At 48.5% G+C, this 17,344-nt stretch overlaps 1 protein-coding gene and 1 long non-coding RNA gene across 5 annotated transcripts in view; one reads left to right on the top strand and one right to left on the bottom strand.

Moving 5' to 3' along the window:
• Positions 1 to 9,625, bottom strand: part of LOC138582451 (uncharacterized) — a 103,712-nt gene extending 94,087 nt beyond the window's left edge. Inside the window, exon 1 of the long non-coding RNA XR_011305024.1 lies at positions 9,424 to 9,625. This is a non-coding gene — a long non-coding RNA (uncharacterized lncRNA). The remainder of the gene's footprint in view (positions 1 to 9,423) is intronic.
• LOC138582450 (myosin light polypeptide 6-like) overlaps positions 1 to 17,344 on the top strand; it is a 163,111-nt gene that overhangs the window by 122,315 nt on the left and 23,452 nt on the right. For 2 of the 4 annotated variants that reach the window (XM_069653755.1, XM_069653756.1), the window contains exon 2: positions 11,301 to 11,328. In XM_069653755.1, coding sequence (XP_069509856.1) covers positions 11,301 to 11,328 — 28 coding nt within the window. Of the gene's footprint in view, positions 1 to 9,645; positions 9,750 to 11,155; positions 11,184 to 11,300; positions 11,329 to 17,344 lie in introns of those variants that run through there. The other 2 variants (XM_069653758.1, XM_069653757.1) reach the window with 2 other exon arrangements.

Genomic DNA, 17,344 nt, shown 5'->3' with positions numbered 1-17,344 from the left:
TCTTCTCCTTCTGTTCCTCCCTTTTTCTAGGAGCTACAGACTCGAGGCGGGCGTGGCAGAAGACTGGATGCAGGCTTGCAGACACGGTGAGCGTTACGCTGCTGGATGCAGAATAACGCGAAGCGTGTGCTGCTCTTCGGGCGTGGTTTAAATAGCCTCCAAAGTAGTCCCAGGTAAGTATTCCTCCCCAGCCCCACCCGAGTAAAAAATAGTCCCTAGGTAAAATAGTCTCTTCCAAGCCTCATTTGGCTTGGAGCTCTGCAGCATGGTCTGTATCAGGTAAGCTTGCAACATGGTCTGCATCAGGTAAGTTCTACTCTATGAGCCTGGCGCCTATGGCGCCAGGACCGCACCCAAATAGCCCCTAGCAGGGGTTTTTGGGCTTGCTCAAAATAACTTGATGCCTGCTTCCGGGGTTGCTGGACCTGGTCTGGTGCCCCGGGGGTAGGCATCATGACAGCCGTTCCCTAGGAACGGTACGTTGTATCCATCACTTCTTCTTGGACATCGCTGCTGTGTTCCACACAGTGCCCTTCTACAGAACTCCCTCTCTCGCTAAGTGCTTCCCGATAATCTTATCGGGGTCTACCCAGCCTTTCTGTCTAGTTATCTTTCCTCTCTCGCATTGCCTCCTCTTTCTGTTTCCTCCTCCAATTCCGTTGTTTTCACGGTGTCCTCTTCGTTCACAGCGCTTACGTTGCTGTTGTACTCTTTTTCTCTCTGGCTCCGCTGTACATTTAGTTCCTTTTGCTCTATCTAACCCAGGCATATTACTGTGGGCTTCGTCCTGGCCTTCTCTGATTTTTCTATACTTCCTTTTACTTTGCGTACCTCGCGTTCCCTCTGATTTGCTCTGACTGTTCTTTCTTATTTTCCGGGCAGCTTAGGTATTCTAAACTCACCCTCTGCCACCTCTTTTACACTGTTATATTCTGTCTTCTCATTTCACGTACTTTCTTTAGTTTTCTGCTTTTCCGACTTTCGCCTGTGGCTAGCATTCCTTACGTACTCCGTTGGTGCAGAAGAGCTCCTATTGCCCCCATTATTCCCTGGCAGGGTGCTGTCAGTAGGTCCTTCTCTTCTGGAGCCATACCTGCCCCGATTTGCTTGTCTTCCACTCGGGGCACCCACGTCATCAGGCAAGGAGACTACAAGTCCTGTTTTTTTCCTTGTCACAGACTTTGAGTACTCCTGCTCTCCGGCAAGGAAGACTTAAAAACGCCATTTATTTGCCAAAGGGGTTTTACTCCTCACTCAAACCGCAGGAGCGATCCCAGACAGACCATACGGACATTCCAGGCAGGACTGTTTCATCTCCTGATCTCTCTTCTGGGCAAGATCTGCAACACCTCCCAAGGTTTAATGGTGCCCACTGGCTTTTTCCCTGGACTTTGGGGCTAGCTCCTTGGGGTTCCCTGTGACTTGGAGTTCATACCAGTCAAGGTGGCCTCTGAGGGAGCTAGACCCTACTTACATGATAAGAAGGAGAAAAAACCCAAAGATAGGAAGAACCCAGAATCCAGGAAGATCTGAAAGAAGAAACAGAGTGCGACCAGAGACAGTTCTTCTGAGGATCAAGGTGAGGAGGGGGTTTGGGAGGGTACCCCACTGAGTGGCAGCATGATAACCTGTTCTGTGGTTTTTTCCCACTTTGAGGGTCTGAACCCATCGCTTTTAGCTCACTGTACTTTTCACAAAGGAGGAATATGCATTTGCATATCAGTCTGTCCTGCCCACAGGGGCAGTTCAGCACTGAAATGCCAGGCAAACCTCCTTTGAACAAGAGTACCAACAGCAACCCCATACACATGTTTCAGTCTTGTTGGGCCTCATCAGTGAGTTGGAGCTGTGCCTCTCTGATCACAGTGAGCAAGTGGTCCACGTCTGGGATCCCCCAGGTAACTTAGAGTGACCAACCCCAAGTTCCTTACAAAAATACAAAAAAGATAGTAGGCGCCCCTTTCTAGAAAGAACATGGCATGATAACCTGTTCTGTGGTTTTTTCCCCACTTTGAGAGTCCACAGCCATTGCTTTTAGCTCACTGTACTGTTCACAAGGAGGAATATCCATTTGCATATCAGTCTTTGTCCCACCCACATGAGCAGTCCAGCACCCGAAATGCCAAGCAAACCTCCTTTAAACAAGAGTACCAACAGCAACCACATACACTTATTTGAGCCATACAATGTGAATCAAATGTCGACTTGTTAGCATTTTCAATTTTACAAATTTCAAAATATCATATTGCTGCCTGATATTATTTTCACAAAGGAGCTGCCTGATTAACGTCTAGTCTGCTCACTATTTTCTAGTCATAATGCATGAAAAGAATTAATTGTTGCAATTCGCAGTGCAATTTTGTTCGTTCAAAAGATAAGTTGCCAGAAAGTTTCTGTATCTAAGATTTTAAGATGTTTAAAATCTCTTTTGAAATACAAACAACCTTGTTTTTTTAGATTGATACACTCAGTTATGAGATGTTTTAAGGTTTCAGATTGAGTTACTTGTTTTCAGAATCGACAGAAGTTCTGATCTTTCGAGATAATATTTTGGTGAGAAAACACCTCGTTAGTAGACCACAAATTGAATCTCAATCTCATACACTCACTTCTCAGAATGGGAGAAGGACATTTTGCTAGATAGGCCTCGACCCTGCGAAAACTTTTGTTATTGAAAGGATTATTTTGGTAGTCTTTGTATGTCAAACATTGTGTTCATGTCTTAATCCAACCATGCTGTAAAAAAAAAAATCTGTTTTGCACGGGAGCTGTTCTATAGCAAAAGATCAATTGTCACATCGGCTTCAACAAGTGAGTTCAAAACAGTTGTTTTCCACACCTGAATACATTTATGTTCTGAAGAACATACATATACGGCTAATACATAAAGCAGTTGGTTAGAGTCGGGAGCTAATAACATTTTCTATAACGCATGCACAACTTGCAGATGTACAAACAATATAGTGATATCATTTCTATCTCATATCTAATCAAAGCTTACGGAGTGGAATTAGGTAAACATAAAAGCTGTCTCCAAAACCTGCCTTCCAATTTCAGCCAAAAAATCTCGGGGAGAACAGGCTTAGTTTCTGAATCATATAAGATCTGAGGAACAGCCTTTTGATTGAATTACGTTAATAAAGCAATGCAAGAAAATGTGCCATACTTCGTGTGAATCACTTTGGCTTGAGATATGGCCGTGCACATTTTTGTCTTAATGGAAGCAAAGTAAAGAAGGTCTGACACCTGACCATTTGCAATGATTCCTAAGTAAATGTACTCGTGCACAATTTCTAAAGGAGAAACAAGCAAAGACCAGGTTTAAGATTTTGTCACAATTCGCAAATTGGTGCAACACATGACTTTAGTTCTTAAAATAGTGCAAAAGCAGATTTCATTGTCACCATACAACTGCCTATTGGGTTACACTGGCAAGATGCCTGAGACCACACTTAGGTTTTTGAATATGGGGTGTTATGTATCAAGGCCCCGCGGCCCCGTGTGCGTGGGGGCGGGTGCGAAGTGAGAGGCAGGCCTCATGGCCTGTGTCGCAGCTCCGGCAGGAACTGAATGAATACGCAGCACACGCTGTGATAGTGTGCCCCGGAACTGCCTCCCATGCTCGGGGGCGGGGCTTTTATTAGGGCGCCCTGCGTCACCGCCTATCGGGACGCAGGGCGGATGCAACATTCCTCCTTTATTTTAAACAAAATAACAATAACACAATAACACTAGTATAAACTCACACTAAACATACCCAAGTGTCAGAAAACCACCCAGTCTTTACCGCTCATAATATATGGGCCAACTACCACACATAGTCATTTAGTCTGGCGGGCGGTTTTGTAGCAGTTCTCAGACCATACCGCCCTACTCGGGGGCTAACCCCCGCTGGCCCAGGGGGTGGCTCACCTTCACTGTCCGGGTCCCCCAGGTTCGGCTTGCTCGCCGGTTCCCAGATTCTATCACTCGCAGCTGTCTCGTCTTGGATGGACACGGGCTCTTCTTCACTGGGCTGACCTTCGTCGTCTTCCTGGTGGCACTTGCCATCGGTCCACAGATTGCGTGGCACCGCCTTAAACCACGACGCATTTCTAGTCACCTGGCGGCGTCCCCTTGTCACAGTTACCATGGTTCCTTGCCTGCTGCTGACGGTCCATGGGAGTTCTTCATACCTGGTATCCAGTTTCGACTTTGTTGGGTTTCGCAGCATGACCACTTGGTCACCCACTTGGTGATTAGACGGCCTCGCCCTCCTCTTGTCGCTCATGTGGGCGTTGGTGCTCCTTCTCCTTCGTTCTGTGTGCTCTTCGTTGACTTCATCCGGGGTCCTGCTAGGATGATGCGGAATCGAGGATTTGATGACTGTTCCAAACATGAGGTCTGCAGGCGGTATGCCTGTCGTGCTGTGGGGAGTGACTCGATAGTTCCGTAGGAAACGGTAAAGGTCAATCTTCCATGGGCTGGCGTTCGCCTTCGCTACTCTTAACACTTTGTTTATGGTCCTCATAAATCGCTCTACATCCCTGTTTGCCTGGGGCCACCTCGGCATGATGTGATGGTATTTTATATTGAGTTCTTGCAGGTACCGCTTGAATTCCTCCCCCGTGAAGGGGGGTCCATTGTCACTTTTAATGGAGGTTGGCAGACCATGGGTTGCGAACATTTTCTCTATGGCAGGGATGACGACCTCCGCTGCCGTGGACTCAACTATTTCGACTTCTGGGTAGCGGGAGTAGTCGTCGATAGCCACCAAGAGGTAGAGGCCTTCCCGTAGTTCGCAGAAATTGATGCTAATGGCCTTCCATCGGGCGCGGCCACGTTCTGCAGACAGAATTGGTTCTGGTTCCGGTGGTGCTCCAGTTATTTGGCAGGGCAGGCACGTGCTTATGAGTGTCTCGACCCGGTCATCGATTTGTGGGAACCATACCATGTGCCTGATCCGAGCTTTTGTCCGTGCCATTCCTTGGTGTCCCTCGTGGGCTAATGCCACTATCCTGTCTTGTATGCTCAATGGGATTACGATGCGATTTCCTCTTAGCAGCAGTCCGCTCTCGGTGATTGACAAATCCAGTTGGACGGTGAACATGCCAGACAGAAAACCTTTCGCCTCCACTGTTCTGTTGTGTGTGTGTTTCATGAAGGTCTTCCAATCACCTGAAATGATGGCATCCTTCACTAGGTCACAACAAGGATCCCTGTGAGTCTCCGACTCAATGTCCTTGATGCTGACGGCTTTTGGCCTCATGGCGTGTACCACCTGGCATATATGCTCCTCAGTTTCTTCGGTCACTTGGACTTCTTGTGGGGTTGCCGCTTGAGGATGCATTGAGAGGAAATCTGCCGGGTTTCCACTGCCCGGCTGGTAGACCAGTTCAAAATTGTACTGCTGCAGGTGGAGCAGCCATTTGGTGATCCTTGCCGGCGGGTGTGACAACGTACCCATGAAAATGGGTAGTAAGGGTTTATGATCAGTGATTGTTGTGAATCGGCGTCCGTATAGGTAGAGATGAAAATGCCGACAACCCCACAGCACGGCGATGGCCTCCTTTTCAATGTGGGAGTATCTCTGTTCTGTCGCCGTGAGGGCTCTTGACGCGTATGCGATGGGCCTTTTTTCCCCTTCTTTAGTTACTTGCATCAGGATGGCTCCTAGCCCTACTGGGCTCGCATCCACAAACAGTTCTGTGGGGAGCTCAGTGTTGTAGTATGCCATTTTCGTGTCAACGGACAGGGATTCCTTGATGTTTTCGAAGGCCTCTTGGCAGTCCTGCCCCCAGTCCAATTTGGTGTTCAGTTTGGTCAGCTCGCATAGTGGCTCAGATAGAGTGGCCAGGTTTCGGATGAACCTGCCGCAGTAGGTGGCCATGCCCAGGAAGCTACGTACCTCAGTGGGAGTCATTGGTGGGCTAGCGGCCTGAATGTCTGCAACTTTCTGAGGATCAGGGCAGATGCCTGTGCTGCTGAATTTGTAACCAAAGAAAGTGATTTCAGATCTGAGGAATTCGCACTTTTCTCTGTGGATGGTTAATCCAGCGTCTTCTAACCTGCCCAGTAGGGTCTGGAGCCTCTTGAGATGTTCTTCCCTGTCAGGAGCGTGAATCAGGATATTGTCGCTCACGTTAAGGATGCCGGGTATGCCCCTGATGACTTCTTGAATGGTTTGTTGAAAAACCTTGGCTGCTGACGATATCCCGAAGCTCAGGCGTTTGTACCTTCGCAGCCCTAAATGCGCTGAGAAAGTCGTAATGTAGCGAGAGTCCCTGTGAAGTTTGTGCTGGTGGTACCCCGCCTTCAGAACAACTTTGGAGAAGACACACGACCCAGTGAGGACGGCCACAATTTCATCGATCGTCGGTGTAATGTGGCGTTCTCTTTTAATGGCCATGTTCGGGAGACACATGTCTATGCAAATCCGGACTTTTCCGGGCTGTTTGGGCTTCCTTGTTACCACCATTGGAGAGACCCATGGTGTAGGCCCTGTGACCTCCTCTATGATGCCAGCATCCTCCAGTGCTTTGAGTTCTCTCTCGACTTGTTCCCGCATGTGGAATGGTGTTCTCCTATGCCTCACTGCTCTCGGTTGTACCGATTCATCAATATGCAGTCTGATGGTCTTGCCTTTCAGTACCCTATGCCGTCTTGCAGTTTTGGGTACTGACTTAAGATGTCTTCCACTTCCTTTACCTCATCGACTTGGCAGATGAACTTGACCACCCCCAGATCCTCTGCTGCGTCCCCACTCAGAAGGCTCTCGATCCCCGCCTTCACGATGTAGACTTTCGACCATAGCCTGTTTTCGCCGTGGACTAGAGTGGTGCGGAACCTGCCAATGACTGGTAGGGGTTTCCGGCTGCCGTACGCAAACAACAGTGTGTCCGTGCTCTTTAGATCTGGTTGTGGTTTCAGTGTCTGGAATATGCTTGTGGGCATGACGTTCACCGAGGCACCCATGTCGATGGTCATCAGAACCTGCTGGTTTTGGATGGTGACCACGCACTTACGCCGTCGGACAATCTTCCTCTGTGGAGCCTGACTCTGGTTCAGTGCAGAGGCCAGGTAGATCTTCCTCCCTTTTCTGTCTATTTCCTTACCGGGGTCATGGTGCATGCCCGTGACATCATCACCATCTTCCTCCGTTGAAGAGGTGGCTGCATCGACCTTCCTTGCGCTGGCCTGCTTTTTCTTCTTGGTCGTGTTCTTTTCCTGGGGGTTCTGGGAGGACTGTGCCGTGGTGCCCACTGACCTGCATACCTTCGCATAGTGGTCCTTCCTGCCACATGCTCCACATGTGGTGCCTTGCGCGGGGCAGTTTCGTCAGCCATGTCACGGTCCACCACACCAAACACATTCTGTGGGCCCTGGGACACGTGGTTGCCACCTGTTTTGAGCGTAGCCACCACCAACCTCGTCCCTTGTGAATTGTCTGTTGGTGATCTGGGACACCATGGCTGTGGTGAGGGCGGGTTGCAGTTTGTGGAGTGTGGCCCCCATGTTGGCAGCCCTGGTGTGTGCCAGTTCTCTTTGTCGACCCAACTCAAGGATCCGTTGGAGGGGAATACCTCTTTCACTGAGTATCATCCGCCTCCGCTTTTCCGAATGGATGCCATTAATAATTTGCCTCCGGATCTCCTTCTCGATGTTTGTAAATTCACAGGACATCGCTAACTTCCTCATCCGTGTGTGGTAGGCATCCAGCGTTTCATCCTCTGCCTGAATAGTAGTGCAAAAAATGAATGTCTCATAGTCCGGGTTTAGTTGTGGGAAGAAGTGCGCCGTTAAGGCATCCTTTGCACTCAGATATGCGTCCTGGCCATCGTCAACATTTAGGGAATTGAAAATGCGTAGTACCTCATCGCCCACGCTTAACAGGAGGTGCGCCTTCATCTTTCTGGCCGTCATTATATCCTTGCATTCCATCGCCATTTCGAACTTTTGGATCCATAGCTGCCACCTGGGTCCACTTAACGACGGGTCGGTGAAGGGGTCAAATTGTTGGATTAGTGTCGAAGAACCTCCTTGTGGGCGAGGCTGTGGCGAGGACATAGACAGGTTAGCTGCGATTCTTGACGGCGTGCAAGGTCCAGGGGTGGATGTGCCAGTCGCCATGCTGTTCTACGTCGGTGTGGGTCCTTGTGCGACCTTCTGAATGTATCACTGCGCAGTGGTGGCCAGATCCGGCGCTCACCTTATGTGCTCTCTTCCAACTAGGCACGTTATGCCAGTTTCTGGGTCCTCTTAGCCGTCGTGCCTGGTGGATGCTGGTGGGTAGAATAACTGCCCTTTTGAGCGGATGGCATCAAGGAAAAAAAAAAGTTTTTTTTTTTTGGGGTGGGGGGGTAACGTGTGTGGTCCACCCCCCACCGGGTGTCCAAAAATTGCTGTGCGATGGTTATGCGCGATGTGCGTAGGCTGTTCGCCGAGCGCGTGTGTTTTATGAGCTCCACCTCGTCGCCATTGTTATGTATCAAGGCCCCGTGGCCCCGTGTGCGCAGGGGCGGGTGCGAAGTGAGAGGCAGGCTTCACGGCCTGTGTCGCAGCTCCGGCAGGAGCTGAATGAATATGCAGCACACGCTGTGATGGTGTGCCCCGGAACTGCCTCCCATGCTCGGGGGCGGGGCTTTTATTAGGGCACCCTGCGTCACCGCGTAGCGGGACGCAGGGCGGATGCAACATGGGGTTACTCTTGGTCAAGAGGTGTAACCTGATAAAATGGAAGCAGAAGGTGTCACCCAGGTTAGGGTGACCAGATTTAAAAAGTAAAAAACCGGGACAGGGTAACTAGCATAAAAGTAGGACTAACTCTTGAGAGTGGCTATCAAGACAGTAGAGGTTGGGGGAGAAAGGGGTTTAAGTGTTACTGTTCAAATAAATACATATTATAATTAATTTATCACATAACACTATCTTAAGTTGTAAAATGAAGCATTTATTCTGTGTCAGATTGTGCATTCGTGCGTGTCATTTTAAAAGACTGGCTACCAAAAACCGGGACCACTGCAGTTTCCAATGGAATTATCTTGAAAAAGAGGGACAGAGCACCAAAAACCGGGACAGTCCCGGCAAAACCGGGATGTCTAGTCACCCTAACCCAGGTGGAAAGGTGGATGAAAGATGTATTTTGGGCAAACGAAACGGAAGAGGTGTGCATAACTCTTGTGCCGGCTAAAAGCTGCCCTAAGGAACTATGGGGGTATTTTCGGGACTACTCGCGGGAGGCTGCTAATCCCCAAACTGCTGTAGTGGATGAAACAGATAATTTTAGGCGGCAACATGGAACGGAGATTGTTTCATATGCACTGTTGCTCTGTATAATGTGTACTATATTGATTCCAGCAAGTGCTTAAAGGTAAATGTAACTTTATTTTTATTTTTTTAAACAGCATTCGCCAGTTACAGACATCATGATGCCTAGGTACTCACATGTTCCAGCTGTTGCCATCCTTTAGTCAGGTAGTACCAATATGGTGTTGTCTGGCAAATACCTTCCCAAGCCTAAACAAAATCCAAAACTGTGGGCTTTGTCAGTGCTTGTTCCTAATAAGGTACAGGAGACATGACCATGTCTGGAGAGAACATGTCCATGGCAAGGTGGGGCATTGTGCGTGCCTTACCCAGCGAGCTATGATTGGCTCCTGGAAACCCCGCTCCGCGCTGTGACGTCGCCGTGGATAGAAAGGTCTTGCGCAAACAGGAAGCGACTGCATTCCAGGAAGTCGGAGACTAGACGTTGCAGCAGAGGCAAAATGGTGAGAGGAGATCAGTAGTGTAATAGCCGTACAATAGCCTTACTTAGGACATGAGTGTGGAGGCTGGGGGGCGCAGGGGTGTAGAGAGAGCGGGTAGCATTAACGCAAGAAATAAGATGCATTGGTTCATAAACTGTGTACTATCGGCCGCTCAATCGTTTTTTGGAACAGGGAGGGGCTGCAAATGGTGGCACCAGCGGGACTATGACGAGGCGCAGGAAGAAAGGGCCGGTTTCATCGCTCTGATAAACGCACAGGATGGGTGGAGAGGAAGTGAGTCCCAACCCGAGTGCTGCTGCTGTTGCTGCACCAAGGACATTCGAGGGTGGCAGGTCCGGCGGGGAGGGGTGGGGCCCACACCCAAGCCCAACTTACAGTGGCAGTGTTGGTGGCGCTGTGTCACCGTCGATAAGTGTTGAATGGCGTAAATGCAGACCAACATAGGCTTAACAGCAGGGGTGGACTAGCCTATAGGGAACTCTGGAGATTCCCCGGTGGTCCTCTTTTGTCTGGCATTTCCAAATGTTCTCATAGTAAAAGCATTGGGCTTGCAGAAAACTTGTAATATGGGGCCCCTTTGAACATTATTTCCAGGGCCTCTTTTAGTTCCCAGCCCACCACTGCTTAACAGTGCCATGTTGTGGGCAGCTGACCGTCGGTGAAGATTGATATGTAGTGCTCTTTCTCCTGCTGGTAGGTGGGCAAAAACCATTTTTGTGACTTTGCGACGGCCCGGGTACTCTAAAGAGGCAAGCTGGGTCTGGAATTTTTGGGTTGGGAGGCTTACGTACACGGCGCTGCAATAATTGTTGCGACAGAGACGCGCTTTGGTGGCCGGTCTTTCAATTAGTAGGCATGGCGAGTGTGAGGGCTGTGTAATACGTTTTTGATCATCTTAGTTACCTGCGCAACTAAATGTGTGTCCCAGTTAAAGCGACCCTCGGGTTGTGAGAAATGCTCCCCCCTCAGACTTTAATCCTCGCGTATTTTTGAGTCTTTGCCAGTATTGTATGTATCCTGGAAAATGGGCTACATTTCTTAGTATGTTCCAGAATACTCCGGTATGCTTCCCCGTATGGGTCGTGTCTTGCTGCCCCGTAAACTTGTTTGTAGGATACTTAATTGTGTTGGATAGGTTTACTGTTCTTCGGCGAATTCCTTGAACTTTTGGAGAGTGGGTGCAGATTACATACATGGGTGCACTATGGAGATATGCATGGGCATTATCGGGTTGGTTACTTAAGCTACATACGGCTGACATAAGATTCCAGGTTACTTGGGGGTGAGAAGTTAGATGTAGGTGGCTGTGCAAGATGTTAATCTGGGGGGATCTTACTGCCCTGCCTGGTGGTCGCCCGCTTTGTACAAGAGCTGCCAACCCTAACCCTATGTTTTGCCCCAAACAGAGTGACTTTTCAGAAGACCAGATCTGTGGTAAGTGAAGTCTGTATTCCTTCTTTGATGTATGGGTGGTGTCCTCTCCTGGTTCTCTCGAACTCTGCATGCCCTCTCCTGTCTCTTCCTCACCCCTATCTCTCTTCTGCTCTGCAGATTGAGTTCACACCAGACCAGCTATCTGGTAAGTGTTGGGTTTCTTTCGGTGGTGTGTGCGGATGGAACTCAGTTTCATGGCATGGCGCTTTCTTGCAATTTGAGGTTTTGTTCTCCCCTCCTCCTCGTAACACTAACATACATTGATATTGCCACTGTTCGTGGTTTCTCGTATAGTTTGTTGTTTGACAGCAGTGTTATTGTTATCTGGGGGAATTGGGTGTCTGCGCAGTTTTAGGTCCGCTCTAGTACTTCGTGGAGGGCATTTGTTTTAAAAAATCTTCGTTTGTGGGGGGACAGGGGCGAATCATGTTGCTTTATGACCATTTGTAGGCACTGAAGCCCGTGTGCCAGGCAGCTACTAGGATAACCAACCTCCAGAGCGTTGGGAGCCCATAGTAACGTAGAGGGTTTTATAGAGAGAGCTGATGTCACCCCTGGAGTATCGTAGTGCTTTAGAGGCGATGCAGACCAGACAGCAGCAGTGGAGCTAGTATCTCTGGGCTAGCCACGTGTTCAGCTTTCTTGGAAACAGCTGGCAGTGAAGATGGCTGTTCCTTACACCTGGAGGCAGCCTGTTGAGAAAAATCTGTCACTGCGTCTCACCCTCCTGAATCTGGGCAGAATGAATAGACGAGTATAGAATGATCTCTAGTGTCGGGTTGATGTTGGATGTAGAAGATATGGTTATAGTTTCACTAACAACATTATGTACTCGACATTTATTTAGTATTTATTTGTATTGCGCACCTTGCCTTGGGGCATCTGGGTGCTTAAATTGCATGGAAATGGTTACATAAGGAAACGGTTACATACATGAGACCAAGTATCCCATAAAGGGAGACATCTTGACATTGAGTTTAACTTAGGCAGAATACAGGTTACATATACGTACATTGTTACAGCGGTTACTCTAGACATTTCTGGTAATATTGCTAGGGCGTACGCTCGCAGGTGAGGATGGATCAAAGAAGCATGTGCTGAGTGACAAGTGCAGGTGAGGCAGATGCGTCTAGTTCGAAGAGCCAGAGTTGGATGTTTTTTTTTTTTTTTTTTTTTTTTTTGAAAGAGTGGAAGGTTGGTTCTGTTCTGAGTGTAGTTAGTGGTGTCTACTACAGTTTGGCCGCAAGGGCTGGGAAACTTGCTCCCCCGGCCGTCTGTAGCTTAAAGCTGGGTATATATAGTGTATGTACACTTTGGCTGACCTCAGGGGTTGGTTAGGGGCGTGCCGCATGAAGCGATTGGCTAGATAATCAGGAGCAAGATTGTTCTGCGCCTTGTAAGCTAAGGCGAGAGTCTTGAGCGAAATTCGGTGGGCAACGGGAAGCCAATGTAGGTTGCGTCTGGTATGAGATGTGTGATCTCCTAGGGAAGTTGAGGGCTGCCCTAATGGCATTGTTTTGGGTGACTTGTAACGTATCAATGTTTCTAGGGCGTTACAGTAGTCAATTTTTGCCATGATTAGAGTTCTGGCGAGGATGATACAATTCTCGGTCGTCAGGAAAGGTCTGCAGGCTGTAATAAGTTTGGATGTGTCTGCTGATGCTGAGACCACTGCGTGAGTTTGTCTGGTGAGAGAAAGTGTCGAGTCTAGGTAAATGCCAAGTCTTTGTGTCATTGGACACTTTAATGATGTTTCCATCAATAACAAATGAGTTGTAGGCTGGGTCTAGTTTAGGCAGTTTGAGGTGCGAGCCTAGGACAAGCAGCTCAGTTTTTTCATTATTGAGGCAGAGCCCATGATGTGCCATCCATAGTATACTTCATTGGGTGCTTTAGAGTCAGAGGCATGCTCACCTGTGATGGAGATGAGTATCTGGGTGTCATCCGCTTAATTGGTGTAGGAGACACCCAGATAGTCAAGTATATCAAAGAGTGGCTTTGTAAATGCATTGTATAACGTGGGGGAGACACAGGACCCTTGCTGTCCTCCACAGGGGATAGGTACTTGGCCAGCAGATGGAGAGAAACCCCTCATCCTTCTGTTGGCCAGGAAGGAGTGTATCCATGAAGAAGCCGCGTCTGAGAAATGAGCAGCAGTTTTGATGACGTGTAGTGATGGCAAGTTTAGGGGCTAGTCTGGGTGAGATATTCTCACTTGACCTTTAGGTGAGTCCTCTGACCATATTATGGACGATCTGAAGCAGGGGTGGTTGCTTTTCTTGCAGGCCCAGATTAACAGTAGTTCAATAGTCCACCCACAGTGGTGATGAAGGCAATTATTTTGTGCGGGCAAAGACTAAAAAAGGTCTGTTTTATGCAGTTGTGAAGCGTTTTTTGACCATTTCAGATATTTGAAGTCTGTGACAAATCATAATGCTTAACAGTCCTGGGATTACTCACGCTGGGCGCAGGGACAGTTGCTTAATGGGTGTGGCCAAAACGTGACATCCTAGTGACTGTCCTTCACATGGATGACAATAATATGTTTGATTAGGGTCAATATTCTTGTCAAGGCATTCTTCGTTTGTGAGGATGCAGCTTTGCATCAGACCAAAATCTGGATATTTTCTGCGTAATTCAGGCAACTAAACCCAATCTTCTGTATCCTCGTTGCCAAAGATTTAATGTACAGGTTTACAAAAAAAATATAGAGGAGGGGGTGCAGGGTGGCCATATAGATGGCGAGGACCCAAGGTACTCTGCATATCACATGTCGAGGTGTGGAGTGGCCTAACCATCGCAGGGCAATATCCCAAATAACAAAACTCATAATGGTGTGGGTCTAAACCCTGAGGCATGTACAGGGGCTGCTTTTACAGTGCCTTTAACTTTGTTGTGGCAATGACTCATCTGTATGCTATGTTGTGATGCGGCCAAAGCACTATGGTTGATGAACATTTTTCCATTTTAAGAGTATGTAGGGGGGCTTGCCTAGTTATGTTTGGAAAGGTTAGCCAATTAATCGCATACATAGCATGGTGGCTAGGCCTGTACCAGGGATCCACCCCAGCACCCATGTTTGCTAATCGCCCACTGTGTTGCTTTCCTCGCGACATCCATAGTCCCTGCCTGCCATGCCCAGGGAGGTGCTGTTGGGCTTGTAGTTTAGGTGTTTCTAAGACATAACCATTTGTACTGCCTAATACAGAGGCTATCCCTTCACCCACTTATTTATGCAATCGCGGTACTTTACCTACTTGTCACAGTGCCGTCAATGAGGGATTTGTGCATCGTTTTGGTGTTACTGTGCAGCGCTCATCCCCATCTTGACTTTAACCAACTCTACATTAATTTGGTCTTCCAGCTTTTAGCACCTGATTTTACGTTGTGGCCACTTTGCTGAGATTTCACACTAGTGTCAACTCTAGAAAAAGGTTGTGATCCCCAACCTTGCATATCCGAGACTACATTGTCTTGGTGTGTGAATGTAAGCGTAGTGGCGTGCATGTGCAAACGGGCGATGCTGCGTTGCAATGTTGGTGCCAGCATAGGGACAGTATCTCTCATTAACAGTGCACATGTTTTCATGTGAAGTACATGGCAACCCTTCTCCCACACCACTCGTCATTCGCTGTTCCCATCCACTGGCATACTTATTCTCTTTCTTAGACTTTGTGAATGGGGCTGTGTCTTGCTGCTCTCTCCTCCTGGTCACCATGGCTTGCGCATCTGGTGTACTCGCCCTTCCCTACCATATATCATGCAGCCTTAGAGGCTGAACGATCCATGTGCCATTCAGACATATGTGAGTGGTTTATTTTCTTGGGCGATGTGCCTGGACCCGTTTCCCCTAACCTAATCTGTTGCATGTGGTTGAGGAATCCTTGCCTTTTGGAAAGTGGCCCACTTTCCCAGTATGCTAGATGCTTCAAGGCTGTGAGTAGGTAGGGTGCTTTGTGCATCCTGTGGGGATCGTAGCTGGTTTCAGGGGTGACCAGTAATCCCTTTGCTGATCCCTCGAACTTTCATTTTCTGCCTGGGCTGCATCTAGTTTTGGCATTGATGGCTCAAGGGCACCTAGTGTCTCCTGTTGGACACCATCCTGCGGGCATGCTCTTTGGGTCCATACGAGGCGCTAACCCAAGCACCCCCAATCTTACGGGGTGGTCACTGTTGCTGCTGGTACCACTCCTTAGCTCAACTATGCTTTTCAGATCATTCACAAAGACTCTTTTTGAACAGCACATTGCCATCCCCTTTGGGTGTCTTTTATTAGCAAACTGCCGATCCAGTTACACCACCACTGGCGCACTATAATTAACTAATAAAACATTTTTCCTTTAACTGTGTATTGTGGGGCCTAAATCCCAGCAGGCCTTTTGGAATAGTACAACTCGTAGCGAATTCTGGTAATGTGCATGACCTATATCGTCTTACTGTGCCCTAGCAAACCAGCCTGGATTTAGTGTACATCCAGCTAGCCACGAGCATCATCCGCTGCACCGCCCGTGGGCGGGGGGCTTCCCTTCGTGGGTTGCCTGGATTATCACCTTGCCTTTTGAAATCTTGGCTGCTGGCTAGTTTTGTCTGTTTTGTTGTTCACGTCTTGAGGCACTGTGGTTGTGCAGCGGCCTTGTTAATGGCATTCTGTGGTGTACTTTATTGGACTAGTCCCATATTTCACTGTCACCCTGTGATTGGGCCTGGTCCCACACTGGCTCCTTTAGGGAAGGGAAGTAGGATCCCTGTAGTTAAAATTGGCCTCATCTAATTCGGCAAGCATAATAAGGGTTGCACCTGGCCATGTTGCTCTGGTTATCCTAATCAATAGTCACAAGAGTTTCATTAAGTGTACAGTGCATACGATATTAACTGAGAGATTAATCAGCTGGGATGTTTGAAGGGTCCTTCTCAAGGCTGAAAAAACAATTGAGCATGTGTAAGTGAAGGACAAGATATTCAATAAAGGAGCATAAATGTGTTCTTGCAGCAGGTTAGCCCCATCGAATAACAATTGAGAAACTTGTGATCTATGAACTAATTGCTAGTGCTGCGCGAGTTGATTCAGTTGCTAGTGCCCATCTCTTGTGTTTAAAGGTAGTATTGGGTCCCTATAATATTGTCCTGTGTTGGGTGGAGTCCTGTTCGTGTACATTGTTGCTTTTTCAGCGCTCTTCTGTAGTGGCACCTCCTCGTCTCTTCCAACGTGGTGCAATACATAAGTAGGCACTATCTTCGCCCATGTGCTTGTTACCTGTCCTCCGGTGTCTGTCTTCATGTCTCCCTGACTCTTGCAGTATGGCGACTCTCCTGTGTAGTCTGCCACCATGTCTCTGGGCCATTGTTTTGCATCTCCCAGGGAGTTGTGCAATTCTTTCTAAGATGGCGGTCGCCGGCTTGGCTAGCTTCTTTCGCTTCCATATTTGGCGTGGCAACGCGGGGAGAGGCGTGTGCATTCCTGCTTGGGAGATAAGCACTGCCCGAGGGGAGGGCTGCAATATGTTGGCTTTTCACAGCACACGCCTTCCTGTCTGCCCTGACTCCAGTCTTAAGGGGAAGCTTGTAAATTGGGAGGCGCAAACGTACGGATGGAAGCTCCGCCAGCGTGGGGGTGTGAGCTGATATAGTGATGCCCACTAAGTATCTCCTTGTTTGGTTGCTCGATGTGAAGTCTATGCATGCCCAACTCGCCAAGTTACACTGCTTGATATAGACGGGGCATTAGTTTTAAAAACTCGTATCGGGAGGGCGGGGGAGTCTCACATTTCCACAATATCGCAGTTTTCCGGCGGACTTTAATTAAAACCAGAATGCCCTTTAAAACCGCCATCTAGCCCACGCCCCCCACTACACCACACTGAGTGTGACCAAATGACTTGCAGAGACGCCGACTAACCGACTCAATAGCTGAATTTTTGCATTCCATACGACACCGTAGCCATTGAAATTAAATTGAGGTACGCTGCAGTTCCGTCTGTTTGGGGGTGAGACTTGCGCCCGAGGCTTGAAACCTCCACCTTTCACCTCCACTTGATCTGCTGTTTTCTTTGATAACCTCGCAAAATGCGCCTCCTGTCAGCAACCTATGTCTCTTAAGGCAGTGAGGCTCAAACTGTGGTGCTAGCTCCCAGAGTAATCCCAAAGGGCCGCAAAGCGTCTTA

Source organism: Ambystoma mexicanum, chromosome 3q, assembly GCF_040938575.1.
Source record: "Ambystoma mexicanum isolate Mex_15411 chromosome 3q, UKY_AmexF1_1, whole genome shotgun sequence".
Lineage (NCBI taxonomy): Eukaryota > Metazoa > Chordata > Amphibia > Caudata > Ambystomatidae > Ambystoma > Ambystoma mexicanum.
This window is presented reverse-complemented; position numbering and strand designations above follow the sequence as displayed.